The sequence below is a fragment of the Syngnathus typhle genome, linkage group LG8 (assembly GCF_033458585.1).
Source record: "Syngnathus typhle isolate RoL2023-S1 ecotype Sweden linkage group LG8, RoL_Styp_1.0, whole genome shotgun sequence".
NCBI classification, from domain to species: Eukaryota; Metazoa; Chordata; class Actinopteri; order Syngnathiformes; family Syngnathidae; genus Syngnathus; species Syngnathus typhle.
Genome location: NC_083745.1, coordinates 4,225,297 through 4,241,207, shown reverse-complemented (window position 1 = coordinate 4,241,207; position 15,911 = coordinate 4,225,297). Strand labels below are relative to the sequence as shown.

The window sequence follows — 15,911 nt, the reverse complement described above, 5'->3', positions numbered from 1 at the left end:
CACGCTACAAATTGCAACATTCAGAAAATGGAAATAGATGGAGCGAAGGGGAAACGGAGATGGGAGGAAGGCTTGCGCAATTTTTTGCTGTCCAATGATGACAAAAAAAAAAATACATGTATATTTGGTTTTATATTTTTGATGGAATTTATTTGTTCCTCATCTGCATGACAGTTTTTGGGGTGTAGTTCGAAATAGCCAAATTTTTAAACACTGTTTAGAGTGGGGGAAAAAAAGGCCAAGTGCATTACTATAAAAAAAAAAAAAATCTACTTGTTTTTTTATTTTTATAAGCAATGTTAATGTGGACATAGAAAATATTCAAATGATAACTGTGGGATGCATACAAAAAAAAATCTAAAGAAAAACACATTTTAACCCCATTTAAAAGGAACCAGACAGCTCCAATTGCACTTTTTCCACAACTTAGTTTTCATTTTTCATCCTGGCCTGACTTCTTTACCGACTTGTCGGCTTGTTTTCATAAAATATTGTACATCATCTTGTTAACAAACCACAACACGCTAAAAAATCAGAAAGAGGAAATAAACGCATGGGAGAAAGTGGGTAGTGGGAGGGGGGGGGGGTCTGTGGGTGGGTTAGAGGTTCTCATTGACAAGCAACCCCCTCCTTATCCCCCCCTCAAGAAAAATACTTGAGGAAAGAACAGGTCGGGAGATCCCGGCGAGGAATCGCATCTCGGCGAACATATTGATCTGATTTACAAAACCTCCAGTCTAATGCGAAACAAATGGCATGGGCGTGAACTGGTACTTAACCATAAAACCCCAGCATTACTCCGCCTCCCATGAAATACCACATATATCCCTCAACTCGGCCCGATCCGTTGTTTTACGGCCAGATACGACTGAGGTTGACCCAACAGTTTGTTTGACAATTAAGGGAAACCTAATAGGGACAGAATGGGAGCGAGAACACGCCAAGGAAAGGAGAAGAAAAAAAAAAAAACATGGAGGGGGAAAAACAAAAACAGCGGTGGCTCTTTACAGACTCTGTTTGGCAAAGCGTCATTAATGCTTCAGGCCACCAAACGACATCGCCGTCAATTATACAGCAGCGCTAAATATTTGAGGAAGAGTGACATGTTTTATTTACTCCGGCTTTAATTTCAATAATGTACCATTTCCAGTCGAGTCGACTCGCTTGCGAGGGGGAAGGAGTCTTTTATCGGTTGTTTTCTGTCATAATATCCCAATAAATCACTCGCCCTCGCTGAGAAAGCCGCACAAGCGCAACAACGAGACGGCGGATGCAAGTTTTAACAAGCGGCTATGAGAACTTGCGCGTCGTGTTGGCAGGAATTGCGCTCGGTGCATTGAGAGGTGGCGGGAAATGTCACCAAATGGCTGACAGGAGTCAAAACAAACAGACATATGGCTACGTAGCTACGTAGCGCCGCAACGCCACTCGTGCGTGCGTCTGTCAATGCATTGGAATGTTTTGATGTTCCAGAAAAACAGACATGAATAATGAAATATGATTATATAAGAATATATAAAAAATAATGACATGGTACTCTGTTCCTCAGTCTAGCACAGGTTATGCAGTAGGGCTGCAACTCACGATTGTTTGAATCGATTCATATGTCGATTGTTTTGTGGATTTATTGATTATTAAGAATTTAAAAAATCTGTCCCTTTTGCCAAAATAAAAAAAAAAAATAGGCAAAAATGTTGCTTGTTTTCGAAAGTAAATACAGATCTTTTATTTTTATTCAACACAAAGTCTGGTTTTAATGGAGGACGGCAGAAATTGGAAAATATTCACTCCTGAGAAGCTGAATTGTAAATTTTTGAATTAAAAAAGCCACCTAAGCTATTGATCTATTTTCAATTATCTTTAAAAATCAAACGATAATGTCATTGCAACAACTCCAGATACTCTTTTGTCATAGATAGACACGGCCCCCTTTTTTTATGTGTTTTTTTTCACACCCTCGCACTAGCAAAAACCTCCTTGGTGGAGGTAATAAGTCGCTCTAAGCCTTTCTTATTCCCCTCATGCAACGCGTGTTGCTCTTGGCGCCGGCGTCCGTCCCATCAGCCCAACTCTGGCTTTGTTTCTGTCAGCAGCGAAAGCCAGGGAAGGAAGGAAGAGAAGGAACGAAGGGGAAAGAGAAGTGGGTGGTGAGTTGGGGAGGGGGGAGAGGGGGGGGTTGTCTCCATGGACAGATGGACTGCTCTTTCTCAACACATGTGGAACCATGTTTCGTCTTTCACTGCCATCAAGCCGAACCGTGGCTGTGTTGGCTCGCGTGCGCACCTCGCTCGCTTCTCTTTAGCGCACGTGCACGCGCGCACACGCAAACATTCCTTGTGCGCACACATGTTAAAGTCATCACCCCTGCTCAGCGCTAGTAAAACACAACACCCCCGGCTCCTCTGCTGTTGTCAAGTCTTGCCATTAGCTGATGCCACTGGGGAACGCTACCCCGGTGAGGTGGGCGTCCCCGGGGAACGCCAGGCACCGCGTTTACGTGCAACCGCCACTCATGCGAACCCAAACATGTGAGCGTAATTTGGAAGGAGAAGAAGAGGAGGAAGAGAAAGGGGAAAAAAAATCCTTTCACGCCGTGCGTCTTTTGTGCGCGTCTTGACATTTACAAACTGCGATAAAACTGACACGAGGGAGGAGGGAATAGAAAACAGGGCGAGGATAATTTGAGGTAATGTTTTGCTTAGCGAAACACTATTACCCAATCCCGCGTGTTGGAGCGCTGGGACGGAGGTTCTGGCTCGCGGAGAGAAAGAGAGAGAAAGTGAAAAGGGTCTGGGTTTCATTTTTCGCCGAACGGCGAGCCAACGGCTCCGCGCCAAGTACAGCTTTTCGCTCTCAACACTTCCTGCACTCGCCGCTCTGGCACGGGAGGAGACGAGCTTCGCTCCAACGTCACGCCGACCTCGGCGGCCCTGCCCGTCTCAGCGCTTGGCTTGACGTTTCTGTATTTATTTTTTTCCTGACGATTTACTGTGTTGCCCTAGCAAAAGGAGAGCCACGCCGGAAGAACAGTAAAACTGCTGTCAGCCACAGCTCACACCCAGACACTCACACACACCCGCTGACGTCACACCAAGCCCGTTAGGCCCCGCCTTTTATAGGGATGGGCTGATAATCAGCTTTATTTTACTTATCGGGTAAGCTGCCGATACTTCCTTGGCAAAAGCACTTAAGTATCGGTACTCGATATCGGTGGATGATCAAAGATTTTGTATTCAAATATGAAATATTTAGATATTAAAAAATTGAATTCGACGTGACACCCTGCGGGGCGAGTTCATTAGTGCCCGCAGGTGTGTAAATATAGAAAGAAAGCACCTGCCGCAATCCCCGACAACACTGACCCCTTCCTCTTTTATGATTTTCATTAAGGAGGCAGCAGATTATCACCGGCGACTGAGTGCCATCTTAATTGCCTCCGTGCAGATGCGGTGCGCAAAAAAAAAAAAAGTCATTTAGGCGCTTCATAAACAGAACGGTCGACGCAGGTTATCAAGACGCCCGCCGCAAACACGCCCTCCTCTCCATCGCGCAATTAAAATGGTTTTAGAAATCCTCTTTTGACAGAGCCAAAAATGTAAATGACATTAACGGAGACAATGAATTTAATTTTGTTTAATGTCCCCTTTCGCTGATTCTCATTTACATCACATTTCCACATAAAGGCCTGACCTTATAAATACTGGCATTTGTTCAGCTTTTGGAGGTAATCACACTTTTGCAAAAAAAACAGATGGGGAGCACGCAAATTTACCCAGATTTTTGTCTGTGCGACGCTGACAGTAAAGTGTGTGTGTGTGGGGGGGGGGGGGTGTCGAGGCGTCCGAGGGCTGCCACCTTATGTTTCTGGTAAACAACTTGACAACAAGTCAAGTGCACTCTGGGAAATGACCTCGTAGGTGTTACGCAAATGAACGAGAATGCAAAGTCATTTGGAAAATACAGGCCAGCTAATGAGAGACATGACGATGTGTGTGTGTGGGGGGGGGGGGGGGGGGGGGCTAAGCAAAATGTACATTAGGCCAAAATGTAATTGCATTAACACAAGAACAGGTGTGCTGAGGCCTTTATAAATGAGCTAAATGAATAAAAGCCTCCCGCAGCACGCCCGCAAGCTCATTGCTGTGTGCGTGTGCTGACCAAAAAGAAGACAAGGGGAGAAAATAACAAGTCAATGTCATGAATTATTCAACGGCTGGGCTGCTCTCCAGAGGTCGTTGCTCTTTGACCTTTTGTGACAGGAAGTGAAAGGGAGTGCCTCGACGGCCGGAATGAAAGGAGGCGGGCGGCGTGGGTTTGGATCCGGGGTGGGTCAGTATACGCGGATGCTAACATCATCTGGATTCCCCCAAGAAGACTCACACATGTGCCTGCGTGTGTGTGTGTTTGCATGCATGTGTGTGTGTATACATATTTTTTTTTTTTTAACACACATGCACCCGTTGTGCAACTCCTCCTTATCAGTAGGTGGCGCTATACTGCGGCATAAGTGAATTATCTGGTGCATAAAGAAAGTCTTTGTTCACAATAAAAAATATATATATAAACACAATGACAGCCACTCATTTTTATTATGTGTAGATAGAGGCCAATGAATAATACGCTGTCGCCCCAGTAAAAATAATTTGTTGGCTCCGCCCCCCTCTTCTGAGCGCATATTTCTTGAGTCAAAGGTGAACTTTGAACCCGGACGCCGGGAATGAGTCATTTTCTCTCGTCTTTCAGCGGCACGCTGTTGTCTTATTACAAAATCCATGCGTGAGCCACAACAACGTGTCTAATCTTTCACACGCGAGGAGACAAAGTCAATATGCGAGCGAGCGAGGACGGCTAGCAAGCGCGCCCCAGTCGCGGCAAATTGAGTTATGCGCGCCATGCTCGGCGCGCACTGTAGACTGGCGACGCATCTAATCACATATTGGCTATCTCATCACTATCATTCTAAAGACTCAAATTACCCACTGAATAAAGCGACACCCCCACTTACTTTAAGGCACCATTAACTTAGAAATGTGACATCTGCGGGGATCTGCTAAATCCGCGCACGATTATTACCCAACTGTGTTCGTGGACGGAATCATTTGGAAAAATAATCTAATTGCGCCAGTCCTCCCAATATTGCCATTGTGATTTAATACGTGATTTTTTTTTGCAAGGTCATCTCATTTGTTTTTTATTTTTTTACCAAATTCAATTAAAAAAAACATTACACTGATTTGACTTCGCTTAAAAAAAAAGAGTCGTTCATTCCACGCTAGCGCCAAGATTTGAGTGTTTGATTATTATTTTCTTCGCAAGGAAACGAGGGCACGATCGAAACGGCTCATTTCGCAGAGCACCGACGCTCCCCGAAGATATAAAAAGTCACCAATCCACCAAAAACGCAACTTCCCTTCATGTGAAAACGTGTCTGAATAATGCAAAGGCATCAAATTTAACTGTTGAAATATTTAAAGAGCAAGCAGTGCTGAAACTATGGGACAGCTGTTGGCTCTCTAGTATATCGCAGCAACGTTTTTTTGTTTTTTTTTAAAAAGAGAATCCTTCCTCTTAAAAAAAAAAAAAAAGTATTAGTACTCCAAGGGAAAATAGGGTAAACAGATGTCTGGCCTGACCGCAGGAAAATAGGACACATTTGGAATGATAAGTTTCCCAAACTCTGTCGGACATGCCAGATCCATGGGAACGCCAGTTAATGTCTCGCTCGATGCCAGCTAGCAGCACACGCCTCCCCTTCCCTTTCCCCTCCCCTCCGCCCCCGCGTTACCATCTGGGAAAATGTTACAGTGCGTGAACGCCATCAATGATACAGTCCAAGGAGCCTGTTCTCACGAGAATTTACTCAGATTTTGTACGGGGGGGAAGAAGAAAATAAAGCAAGCCACTGAAGAGAAAAGTGACATTTTCTGGGTTATCCGCAAACATGGGACTAATGTGTTCCAACTTCAACCTCCAAACCACAAAATGAATGGCAATGTTAGTTGGATTTTGCTCGGCGCCTCCCCCACGCGCGAAATCAAAGCGAGCGAACCACCTGACTGCATATACACGTCAATTAGTAGTAAAGTGACATTTTCTGGATGACTAGCAGACCCCAAACTTTTTTTATGGCTCGTATGTTCTTATTGTAACCCCCTAATTGCTTAGAACTACAATTACACAGCGCATAAATATTATGATTTTCGACCCCAAAAAAAAGGATATACATACTCATCTCGGACAAAAATTGTTGATCTTTTACTTTGTAGAGTATGAACATTTTCTGAATGACTTGTAGACCCCTCAAATATTTTTATGACTGGAACAGATGTGGCCTGATTCTAACCCCTTTACTATAATAAAACTATAAATATGACACCATTAGTAGTGAGATGTTGTATGAAAAGTAATGCTGTTTAATTAGGAGAAAGAAAATGGACATTTTCTGAATGACTAGCAGACGCCCAAATATTTTTATGAGTCACGTTATGGAACAGATGTGCCCTGACTCCAACCCAGTAACTCCATATAACTATAAACATGACATCATAATTTAAGTTGGAAGACTAACTTTAAAAAATATACATTACTAACTTGTATGGCAACAATGTTGGTTCGCATAACAAAGCAAGCAAGTTGTTTGCGTTGAAGCCGTTTTTTTACGTGTATTTCTTTGTTGTGAAATGCAAATTTCACAATAGCAAAACTTTAAATGTTTTGTTGAATTAGCCAACTTAACATTCTATAAAGTTTAAACCCTTCCATTTTAAGTGTTTAGTGTAAATAGTAGGATTGTGTACAAAAAGTAACTAAACAACACTGCCCTACTTTTAACCTCTGACCCACTTAAATGATCAGTTGATTAAAAACAAATATCCTATATTTAATGTATTAATATGTGAATTCCAACACTCAATACAACTTTTTTTTTTAAATGTCCCTGAAAGAAAATTATTTGTATGAAAAAGTAACACGCTACATTTAATTGAAAACTTTAGTTTCCTGTCTTGCTTGCATAAATCAATTCTAACTCAAAGGAAAAGCTGGATTTTGTGCAAAATGTCTGGACTGAAGGCGTCTTTGTGGCAAAGTCTCATTTCCTCATGTCACAGCCACCATGTATGTGGCAACCATTGTTTCTCGGGGCCTTGGAATTTAATGGCCGTCCCGTTTTTGGAAAATCGTCCAGTTCAAACTCAGTTCAGGTGCAACTTAACTGTACCCCCGTCCCCCTCCCCGTTTAAATTCCCAGCGGAGCTGTTGTGTTTCCAAAGGTTGGGTTTCCACACTGTAATTGTACGCAGACGCGGTTGATTCAGGCTCTCGGACCTCGGCGGCCGAACCTTATGTCAGTCAAGTGGATTGGAAGTAATCAGGCGGCCTCGCGCAGGTGCCTCGTAATGACGTGCGTGCGAGGGCGACACATGTAACGCAAACGGCAGTAAAACACGCCAGTTTGGACCAGCCGCGGCGAATAATTTAACACACCGGCGTAAAAAGGACAAGAAGGGGGGGGGGGGGGGGGGGAATAACCCGGTCCCGCTTGGGCTGTTTTTTTTTTTTTGTTTTTTTTTAAATAGTGAGGCTCCCCCAGTCACTGGGAACCTGCGAGGGTCCGCGAGGGCGCACTGACAGTCTCATAGTTACGACATGGAGACAATGGGAGGGTCTAATGAGGAACATATGCTTTTGTGTTTCAACAGAGCCGCTCATTGTGCCAGGAAAGGGATACTCCACTCCCATTCAGAGCGGCCACAATGAAAACCCGAGCCCTTCCCTGAGCCGGTCTAGCTTACAATACCCCCCGCCCCCTGTCTCTCTCTCTTCCACTCCCTCCTATTCCTTTTCTCTTCCCAGCCCTTCTCCTTGCTTGACTTTTAATTCTTCCTCCTCCCCTCGCGTTCATCCCGCTCGCCTTGTACTTAAGTTACACGTTTTGTCCGTCCGTTTGCGGAACAACGCGCGTGCGAAACTCTTGAATGACGCCGAGGCGACATAAAAGCGCCGTGGCCCGCTTTTTTGCATGCAGCATCCCCTCCGCCGTCTGTGTCCTTGTACGTGAGTGTGTGTGTGTGTGAGTTTGCCCTGCAGACAGCAGTAGCTGCGGTAATCCATCCAGGCTCCCAGGGCAGCCGGCTCCTACTTCCCCATGCATGAGAAGCGGCTGGAGTGGAGTGGCAGCAACAACTGCTCAGCCCGATTTGATTACTAATAAGAGAGTTGTCCCCTCTGTCAGATAGCAGGCATTCGCCGCTAAGCAAACAGTGATTCCGCCTAGTCAAACATTAGCATTGCTGTCTCTCCCTACGACGTGGTGAGAGTTACATTCGGATGCCCCCCTCGCAGCCTTCCCCTCGCCCCGCCTCACCTCCTCAAGCCGCGTAAAATGCATTCAGCATGACTTGTAAATGGATTTGAGTATTAAAAGAAGTAATTGCCAGCGTAAAATGGACAGAAAATACAATATGTATCGCAGTGTCATGTGTCTTTAAGAGGCGGGACCTAGACGGGTGGCGGGAGTGTCTGGGTGAGAGCAGTGGCTGACAGCAGTTTGAGTCCTTGAAAAATAGTACATCTGTATTGTTGCTTTTTTTTTTTTGCATGTTTTGTTTTCGTGAAAATCTGACTGAATATCTGATGTTTGCCATTTTGGGGGGGGTGTTCAAGACGGAAAGGTTCAACCTGACCAAGTATTCATGTCATTGCCGTCTCATTCCAGAAATTTCCCGCCTTCGCCGGACATTGGAAAGATGTCGCGACTACGCTTCTGCCTCGAGACAAGAAGAGATAAAACAACATCCAGTTGCTACCAATTCACGTACATGACCTGTTGGCGGCAGTCATGCGCCCAATAGACACCACAGTTGAAGAACACAGAAGCACAAGACACGAGGTACTGTTTTGTACTCAACGTGATCCGGCTTTGTCGGGCAGAAATGATTGCAGTGTGTTTACAGTACAATACTATTGAGTGCAATTTGTCTTACAAAAAAGAAAAAGGAATTTGGTTTTGGAATATCTCAAGACACCACTGTTCAGCTTTGATATGTATGAAAGAGTCTATTACAAATTTGAAGAAAAATTTGAAATAAAATAACGGAACAAAATAATCCATCTCTTTCTACGACATGCTGAAAGTTACATTGAGATCCCCCCCTAACACACACACACCTCTTCCCCTCCTTAACGTGCACAAGACATATTATTCAGCATGACTTATCCACGGCGGGGGGAGCGACGCGTTTGTTCGCCCACTTTGGATGGGAAAAGGGAAGGTCACAGATATGCGGCGGCTCCCCTCCAGGTGCGAGCAGCACAAGAGGAGGAGATACACAGGAGCGCAGACTTCCCCCAAGGTGATGGGAGAAAAAAAAAAATTCCATCATATTTTACACCTGCTGCTAAGATTCGGAAAAAGGGCCTGTACGGTACGATACTGTGCAAAAGTCTAAATGTGAATCTATTTTAGCAATTGGGAGTCATTTTATACAACTTTTTTTCCACAATACAAAATCATCACTGGCAAACAAAAAAAGCGTCTGACGGCGTGATAAACAAAAGGGGGTGCACCAGCCAAATAAACACCAAGTTGCCCGAGCTAATTAGGTGTATTCCCAGCGTGATCCTCTAGTGATTGAACCACCTGCGACTAAACAACCCCCGCCACCATCCAGGTGGTTGACCGCCCCTTCGGCACACAGGTAGCTGGGAAAGACCCCCCCCAGCCACTCCCACGCCTCCCCCCCCCGCTCAGAAGATGCGAGTCGGCCCGAGCCGGCGCCGTCTGGCAGCGCCGAGGGAGGGGAAGGACGCTCGTTTGTTCGCCGGCTCGCATCCCCTCGGCCGTTTTGTCGCTCGTTTGACTCCCCCCCCCCCTCTCCCTTCCCATCCACCCTAACGAGAGAAGGCAAGCTGGGGGTCCTACCTGTCGATGATCACCGGGTCTGACGGGGTCTCGTTTCTGTTCCCGCAGCTTTTCTTGTCGCAGCATCGGCTGTCGGGACACACACGGGACGGGTCAGAATCATCCAGAAACAAAATCGAAACAAAACAGAAAATCTTTGCAAATGTTTAAATTGGCAATTGATGAGCTATTTTTAGAACAGGCCAGCAAGCTACTTGTGTGGTCTTCTGGGCCAATGCGTTTGCTGGATCTCTGTGTGAAAAGGGCTGTCAAGAAATTGAGGGAAATCTAAACGGATACATATTTTTAAAAAATACTTTTTCTTTTTAACTTCTCTGAAATTACATAATTGGCTAACACGTAAGACTACATTTTGTCCAAGGGTGTGATGTAACATCTCATTCTTCCCGTCTTGTGTCGAAAGAAATTGTACAGATGTCATTGGGGCAAGTTAAAAAAAAAAAAAAGATTCAAAAGTGAATATTTATGTATATATTTCAAAATGATCCTGGCCGACTCTCGTTGACTCACTTGCCACAAAGTCTTTTTGTCCCGCTCGCTCAGCAACAGCGCTGAAAACACAAAAGCTCCCCAAGCCCAGCGTGCGTTTATCGAGTGGCGACCACGCATGTGGCTAGCTTGACTGCTTGCATTGATGCTGATAGATAAAAAAAAAAAAATGTGGAAAAACAACATGTTGTGTTGTTTGGCTTATAGCGTTGCAGGGGAGGGGATGCACGGGGGTGGGAGGGGGGCGGAGGCAGGGGAGTCACTTTTCACAGCTTCAGCTTTTGTTTACCTCTAATTGCCAAGCTGCTATTTCTGAGGGAGATGCAAGGTGCCACCCTCAACCAATATTTCTGCGAGGCATTTATCAATTATGGCCTCAAAAGCACTAATCTATCTTCCACCACATGTTTCAGACGCACCCCCCTCATAACCCCCCCCCCCTCCGTTCTACCACGCCAATCCAGAGCTTGCAGCTAGCTGACTCTCACATCCTTTGATTTGAACATGAATTAGGAAAGGGGAAAAAAAAAAAACTGAAATAAACAAATTCATCATCCGGGCTTGCATTTGAAATGAAAACTCTTGAGAATAAGATTGATTTACGCCATATGGTGCAGGAAACCAAACAAAGATTTGTGCAAAGATACTGTCGGTCGAGCTCGCTCAGCTTGGGGGGGGGAATTAAAATAAAATTTAAAAAAACATGTCTGATTTACAGCAGCAATAATCATGCTAACGCGTCATTTCAAGAGACCAAATTTTTTTTAGAAAAGGAATCTATGACGGGAAAAAATAAAGACAGTGATATATAAGACACTTTTTTAAAGTTTAGGTGACTAAAAGATTTTTAAAGGATTGGCCACTTAGTTTAAATTACACAAAAACTACTGTAATGATCTAAGAAAATCTTGCAAATATTGCTCAATCATCTTTCCAAAGGCGCATTTTGTATCTGGGTGGTTTTTTTTTGTTTGAGTTTTTTTTGTGCAGGTGTGCCTTAATTATCATTCGCTGATCTAACGTTTAATAGCTTCTCCCAAATGTTCTCAACAACTCACAGAAAGACTCACTACACTTCAACAGCCACAATCAAGAACCCATAGCTGTCAATCAAAAGTGAGCGTTCATATTGTGTGTATGAACGTACATGATTGGATACAACCATGCACTTCAAACTCCGATTATAAACATAATATACTTCCAACCTTTGTTGGTCAAAAGGCACCTTTGTAAACTCCATCGGTGCATTCTGCATATACTTCACCAGCCCGCGGCATTGCCGGGCATGTAGTTATTAATAGCGATAATTATGGGCGGCCAAAATATTAGGAACAGCTCTCAGCATGAATCGATACACGTCAAAAACAAGTCTCGGCGAGCTACACAGACGTGCTGTGTTGGGAAATTAAGTCAAGATGACGTCAATGTAAATTTACCAATAATGCATCAATAATATGCGTCGTAAGAGGCAGCCAAAATATTAGGAACCGCTCTCAGCATAACAGTGATGAACATATTTGTTACATGGAGGGTTCATCTAAAGTCAGTCACAATAATGATATAGAAGTGCCAGTCATAATATTAGGAACAGCTGTCGGTCTCGTCCGTTAACACTTTGACAACACTGCAAAGTGAAATAATTGACAAATTCCTAAATGAGGCGACACTCAAAAGGGTGCACGGTTACACTTTAAAGGCTATTTGAGGCTGTTTGTAAAAGTAATCTCACTACTCTAACAAAATTGAGCAATGTAACATTAATCAAAACATTTATATCAGTCACAGTGGGCAGCCAAAATATTAGGAACAGCCATACACTCTTCTACAAACTAGGACAAACTACAATAAGGAGAAAGACAGTCATGTTTATAAAAGTAATCAGTTACTATTCTGGATGGGATCACTGGCCATACAGTAAATACAGGAACAAGCAAAATATTAGCAACAGCTCTCAGCATGATGCAATGCATTTGTGCAAGTATTGCAAAATACAGTCAACTAATTATTTTCAATATTACAGCTGCCCTCGTATTGATTTGATCAATTCAAAGAAAGCTAAATATTAAAAACAGCTGTCGTTTCTATTACCCATACAAATGACTAGTATCAAATAATCGACTACTCTCATTACAGGTCATGCATCTTATTTCAAAGAGCAAAATATTAGGAACAACTCTCAGTATGACGCGGTGCACATTTGAGCACGTGTGTCGTTCCTAATGCGGTGTCCACGCCGGATATTCCGAGTGTGACAAAACAAAGTGATGGATGCGCGTGCAAATTGAGTGTGAGTGATGAGTTTGAGCTACAAGGGGGGGGGGGGGGGGGGCATAAAAAGAGCATATGATGCATGCGCTTTTCAATTGAAACGATGCAACAATAATAATAAAAAGAGGAGGTGGGGGGGGGTCAAGCAACGAGTATCTGAATTCAGTGCTTGCAATCGCTAGCAGGGAGGGCGGCGGGGGGGAGTAGGGGGGGGTTTCGCGACAATAACAACAAAAGGCGTTTGGGTATCGGTGACAGCGCCTGAATGGCAGCGCAACGTGAGAGGCAAAAATGCGTGCGCAAAGCGCTAAAAGGCTCGCTAAACATCGCTGACAGCTCACATCAAGTGGAGCACACTCCAAAAAAAGAAAGAGAAACCATTTCAACCAGCGTTGAAAAACTTGGCGCCCACTCTTTGGTGATGCATGTTGAGTCACACGTCACGGAGGAAGAGATTTGAAAGATTAAATATTAAAGAAAAGCAAAAGTGGCATGTAGTCTTACCTGCACATGATTTCGTGGGTCAGAAGAACTCTGCACATTTCCGGATTCTTGTCTTGGCCCTCGTAAACTATGGCCTTTGGAAATGAAAATTGACATTTGAACATTAGAAAGACGGCAGGAACGAATCAATATGAACACACGTTTCATATATATATATATATATATATATATATATATATATATTAATTCTGACTGAAATTATTTCTGGCATCACATTTTACAATGACAAATTTTATATATAATTATATATAAATATAATATTATATTAATACTGTATCAGTTTATCACATCATTTATTTTTGTGTTCCGTCACTTTTTTTAATCTTATTGATGAAATTCCAAATACTAATAATTCCAATGTGTATTGTTTTCCCTCCCATTTAATCCATTTAAGACGGACAGACTGACAGGGGTGTGTGTGTGTGGGGGGGGGGGGGGGGGGGGGGCATTTTCGCTCCAATAGAAGTGTCATCAATATGCTTATAATCTGGGGATATTTGGGGGAAAGTGTTAATGGGCAATCTGTTGTTTATTTTTTGAGCCGCTAACAATGATCTTTTCTGTGGATAAAACGCGCGCGGCGGCGGCGGTGGCGGCTGTCTGGCGGTGTACGCTCGAGTAATTTTTGAGCATTGGCTGAAACAGATGGCGTGGAGCGATCACTTCTGCCGCCCTCCCTCACTCCTCCTCCCCCTCTTCCTCATCATCCTCACCATCCTCCTCATCCTCCCGTTTCTAAGGAGACTCACCTATTATCCAACGGACGGCGCCCTTTTAAAATTTAAAAGGAAATCAATCTAATATAGATTAAATAAAAAAAATAAAAAATTAGCGAGCGTTAATTCGCGTCACGTGTTTTGCGACTAAATTGTTTCTAATTTGGTGGCGAATTGTGACATCGCGACCGATTATTATTTGAAATTTTATTTTTAACATTTTTCCCTTCTCCCTATTGCTTTTGATTGATGTGGCCATTTTGCAGCCGAGGAAACAGAAATCCATAAATTGCTTGTTCTGCGTCATTGACTCGGATCATTGGCGCGGGAATGTGTGTGCGCGTGCGAGTGTGTGTGAACGTTGGACGTCACGTCACGGCAAGGCTCTATTTCTTCAATTAAAAAAAATAATAATAACCAAATATCAAACAGCGTAATTTGGCTTCTCGTACGAAATGGACGGCGGGCATTTCTGCGTGTATTCCTTCTTTAAAAAATAAAATATATTGGAAAAAATTACAACACGAATATATGAGCTGCATTTATTTTTCCGCTTTTTTATTTTTTTAATTTTTTTACTGACACGGGTTTCACCTCTGAGCCCTTGCGAGAAAGGGGATCAGCAGACGTGTTTCAATTTTTAATGGTCGGACAAAGTGAGTCTATTCTCACGTTACAGCTTCTTATTATCGTTTGCTTATTATATTAGCTGTTGTTGGTGCGTTAGTTATTTTGAATTTTCTTTGGTTCTCAGCCATGCAACTTACCTGTTTCGTCATGGAATCAATTAGCCGAATGTAAAGATCCTGTTCTGTTCTGACACCTGGATGAACACAGGAAATTGATTTTAGTTCGTAAGTAATTCAATAAATATTATCATGATTACTATAAATGTCAATTCAGGTGGCATTATTATAATAATGACTTTACTTACCGTTACTGTACAATAACTGTAGTTTGTAATGTATCCCATTGTTGGTTTTTTCACTGGTTGGCTCCTGCAAGGGGGAAAAAAAAATCAAAATAGCAATCAACAAAAATAAAAGAGTGGATAAATTGACATTTTGGAGATGGGATAAATTAGGAGGGGTGCTCTTACTTTTTCCTTCTCCACAAAGTCGACAAAAGCCGTCCTCTCGATTTCCACTGGCTGCCCCTGCCTGTCGTACAAGGCGAGCACGAAGTGGAAGAAATTGGACTTCCTGAGGTTGGACGGGGGCTGCTTCTCGTAGTGCGCCCGGGCCAGGCCGACTCCACTGCGGGGTGAACAAGGACACACGGAGGAGTGTCGTTCTGGTTCCTCAAACTTCCCATCTCGGCATTTGGAATTTTTTTGTTCGTGGAATAGCTTCCACGAACAAAAACAGTCCAATTGCGGAGATTCAAGTTCCACTATGATTTTTTTTTTGGTGGTGGTGGTGGTGTCACAATGGTGATACCTTTGCGCGGCTGTGTTGGCGTCCACGACCCCGGCCGTGTGCATCCATGAGCGCACCGAGTTGAGACCGCCGAGCGGTTCCTCCTTCATGGTCGTGCCGCCCCGCGGTATCGTCTCCTGAATCCCAAACATGAAGCCTCCTGCGTGAGGTGGGAAAGATTATAAAAAAATAAAATAATAAAAAAAATATAGGTGGCGGTGGTGGGAGTTGGGGGAATAAGGGTCCACGCCACGCGTGTTGGCTTATCCGTCCAAAAGTCCACACAGGTCCGCTCTCCCTCTTCTCTCCGTCCGCTGTGAACAATTCTCAAAAGTGCTCGAGTGGGTTAAGAGAGATATCCACACACACGCGAGCGTAAAAAAATGCGATATTATTGTGTTTCTTTTTTTTCTTTGCGTGGAGGAATAAAAATGATTGTGTTCGTGGGTGATGCTGCTCTCAAAGTGGACACATCCCCGAAGCACCGGCGTCCAAAACCTTCAGGAGTTGACGAAAAAAAAAGAGAAAGCCCCACTCAAGAAAAAGCACTCCAAACACTGCTCGCCAGTGGAAAGGTGTTCCACGCTACACGCG

The 15,911-nt window shown here is 43.8% G+C and overlaps 2 protein-coding genes across 10 annotated transcripts in view; one reads left to right on the top strand and one right to left on the bottom strand.

Moving 5' to 3' along the window:
- The window catches only part of mgmt (O-6-methylguanine-DNA methyltransferase), a 94,189-nt gene extending 85,082 nt beyond the window's left edge, over positions 1-9,107 (top strand). The window contains exon 5 of the mRNA XM_061285139.1: positions 8,717-9,107. Coding sequence (XP_061141123.1) covers positions 8,717-8,788 — 72 coding nt within the window. The 3' untranslated portion in view covers positions 8,789-9,107. The remainder of the gene's footprint in view (positions 1-8,716) is intronic.
- The window catches only part of ebf3b (EBF transcription factor 3b), a 73,270-nt gene extending 57,795 nt beyond the window's left edge, over positions 1-15,475 (bottom strand). For all 9 annotated transcript variants that reach the window (XM_061285128.1, XM_061285132.1, XM_061285129.1 and 6 more), the window contains exons 1-6: positions 15,339-15,475; positions 14,999-15,155; positions 14,834-14,897; positions 14,667-14,722; positions 13,184-13,257; positions 9,923-9,991 (exon numbers count right to left, since the gene is read on the bottom strand). In XM_061285128.1, coding sequence (XP_061141112.1) covers positions 9,923-9,991; positions 13,184-13,257; positions 14,667-14,722; positions 14,834-14,897; positions 14,999-15,155; positions 15,339-15,469 — 551 coding nt within the window. In that variant the 5' untranslated portion in view covers positions 15,470-15,475. The remainder of the gene's footprint in view (positions 1-9,922; positions 9,992-13,183; positions 13,258-14,666; positions 14,723-14,833; positions 14,898-14,998; positions 15,156-15,338) is intronic.
- Between the last annotated feature and the right edge of the window lie 436 nt (positions 15,476-15,911).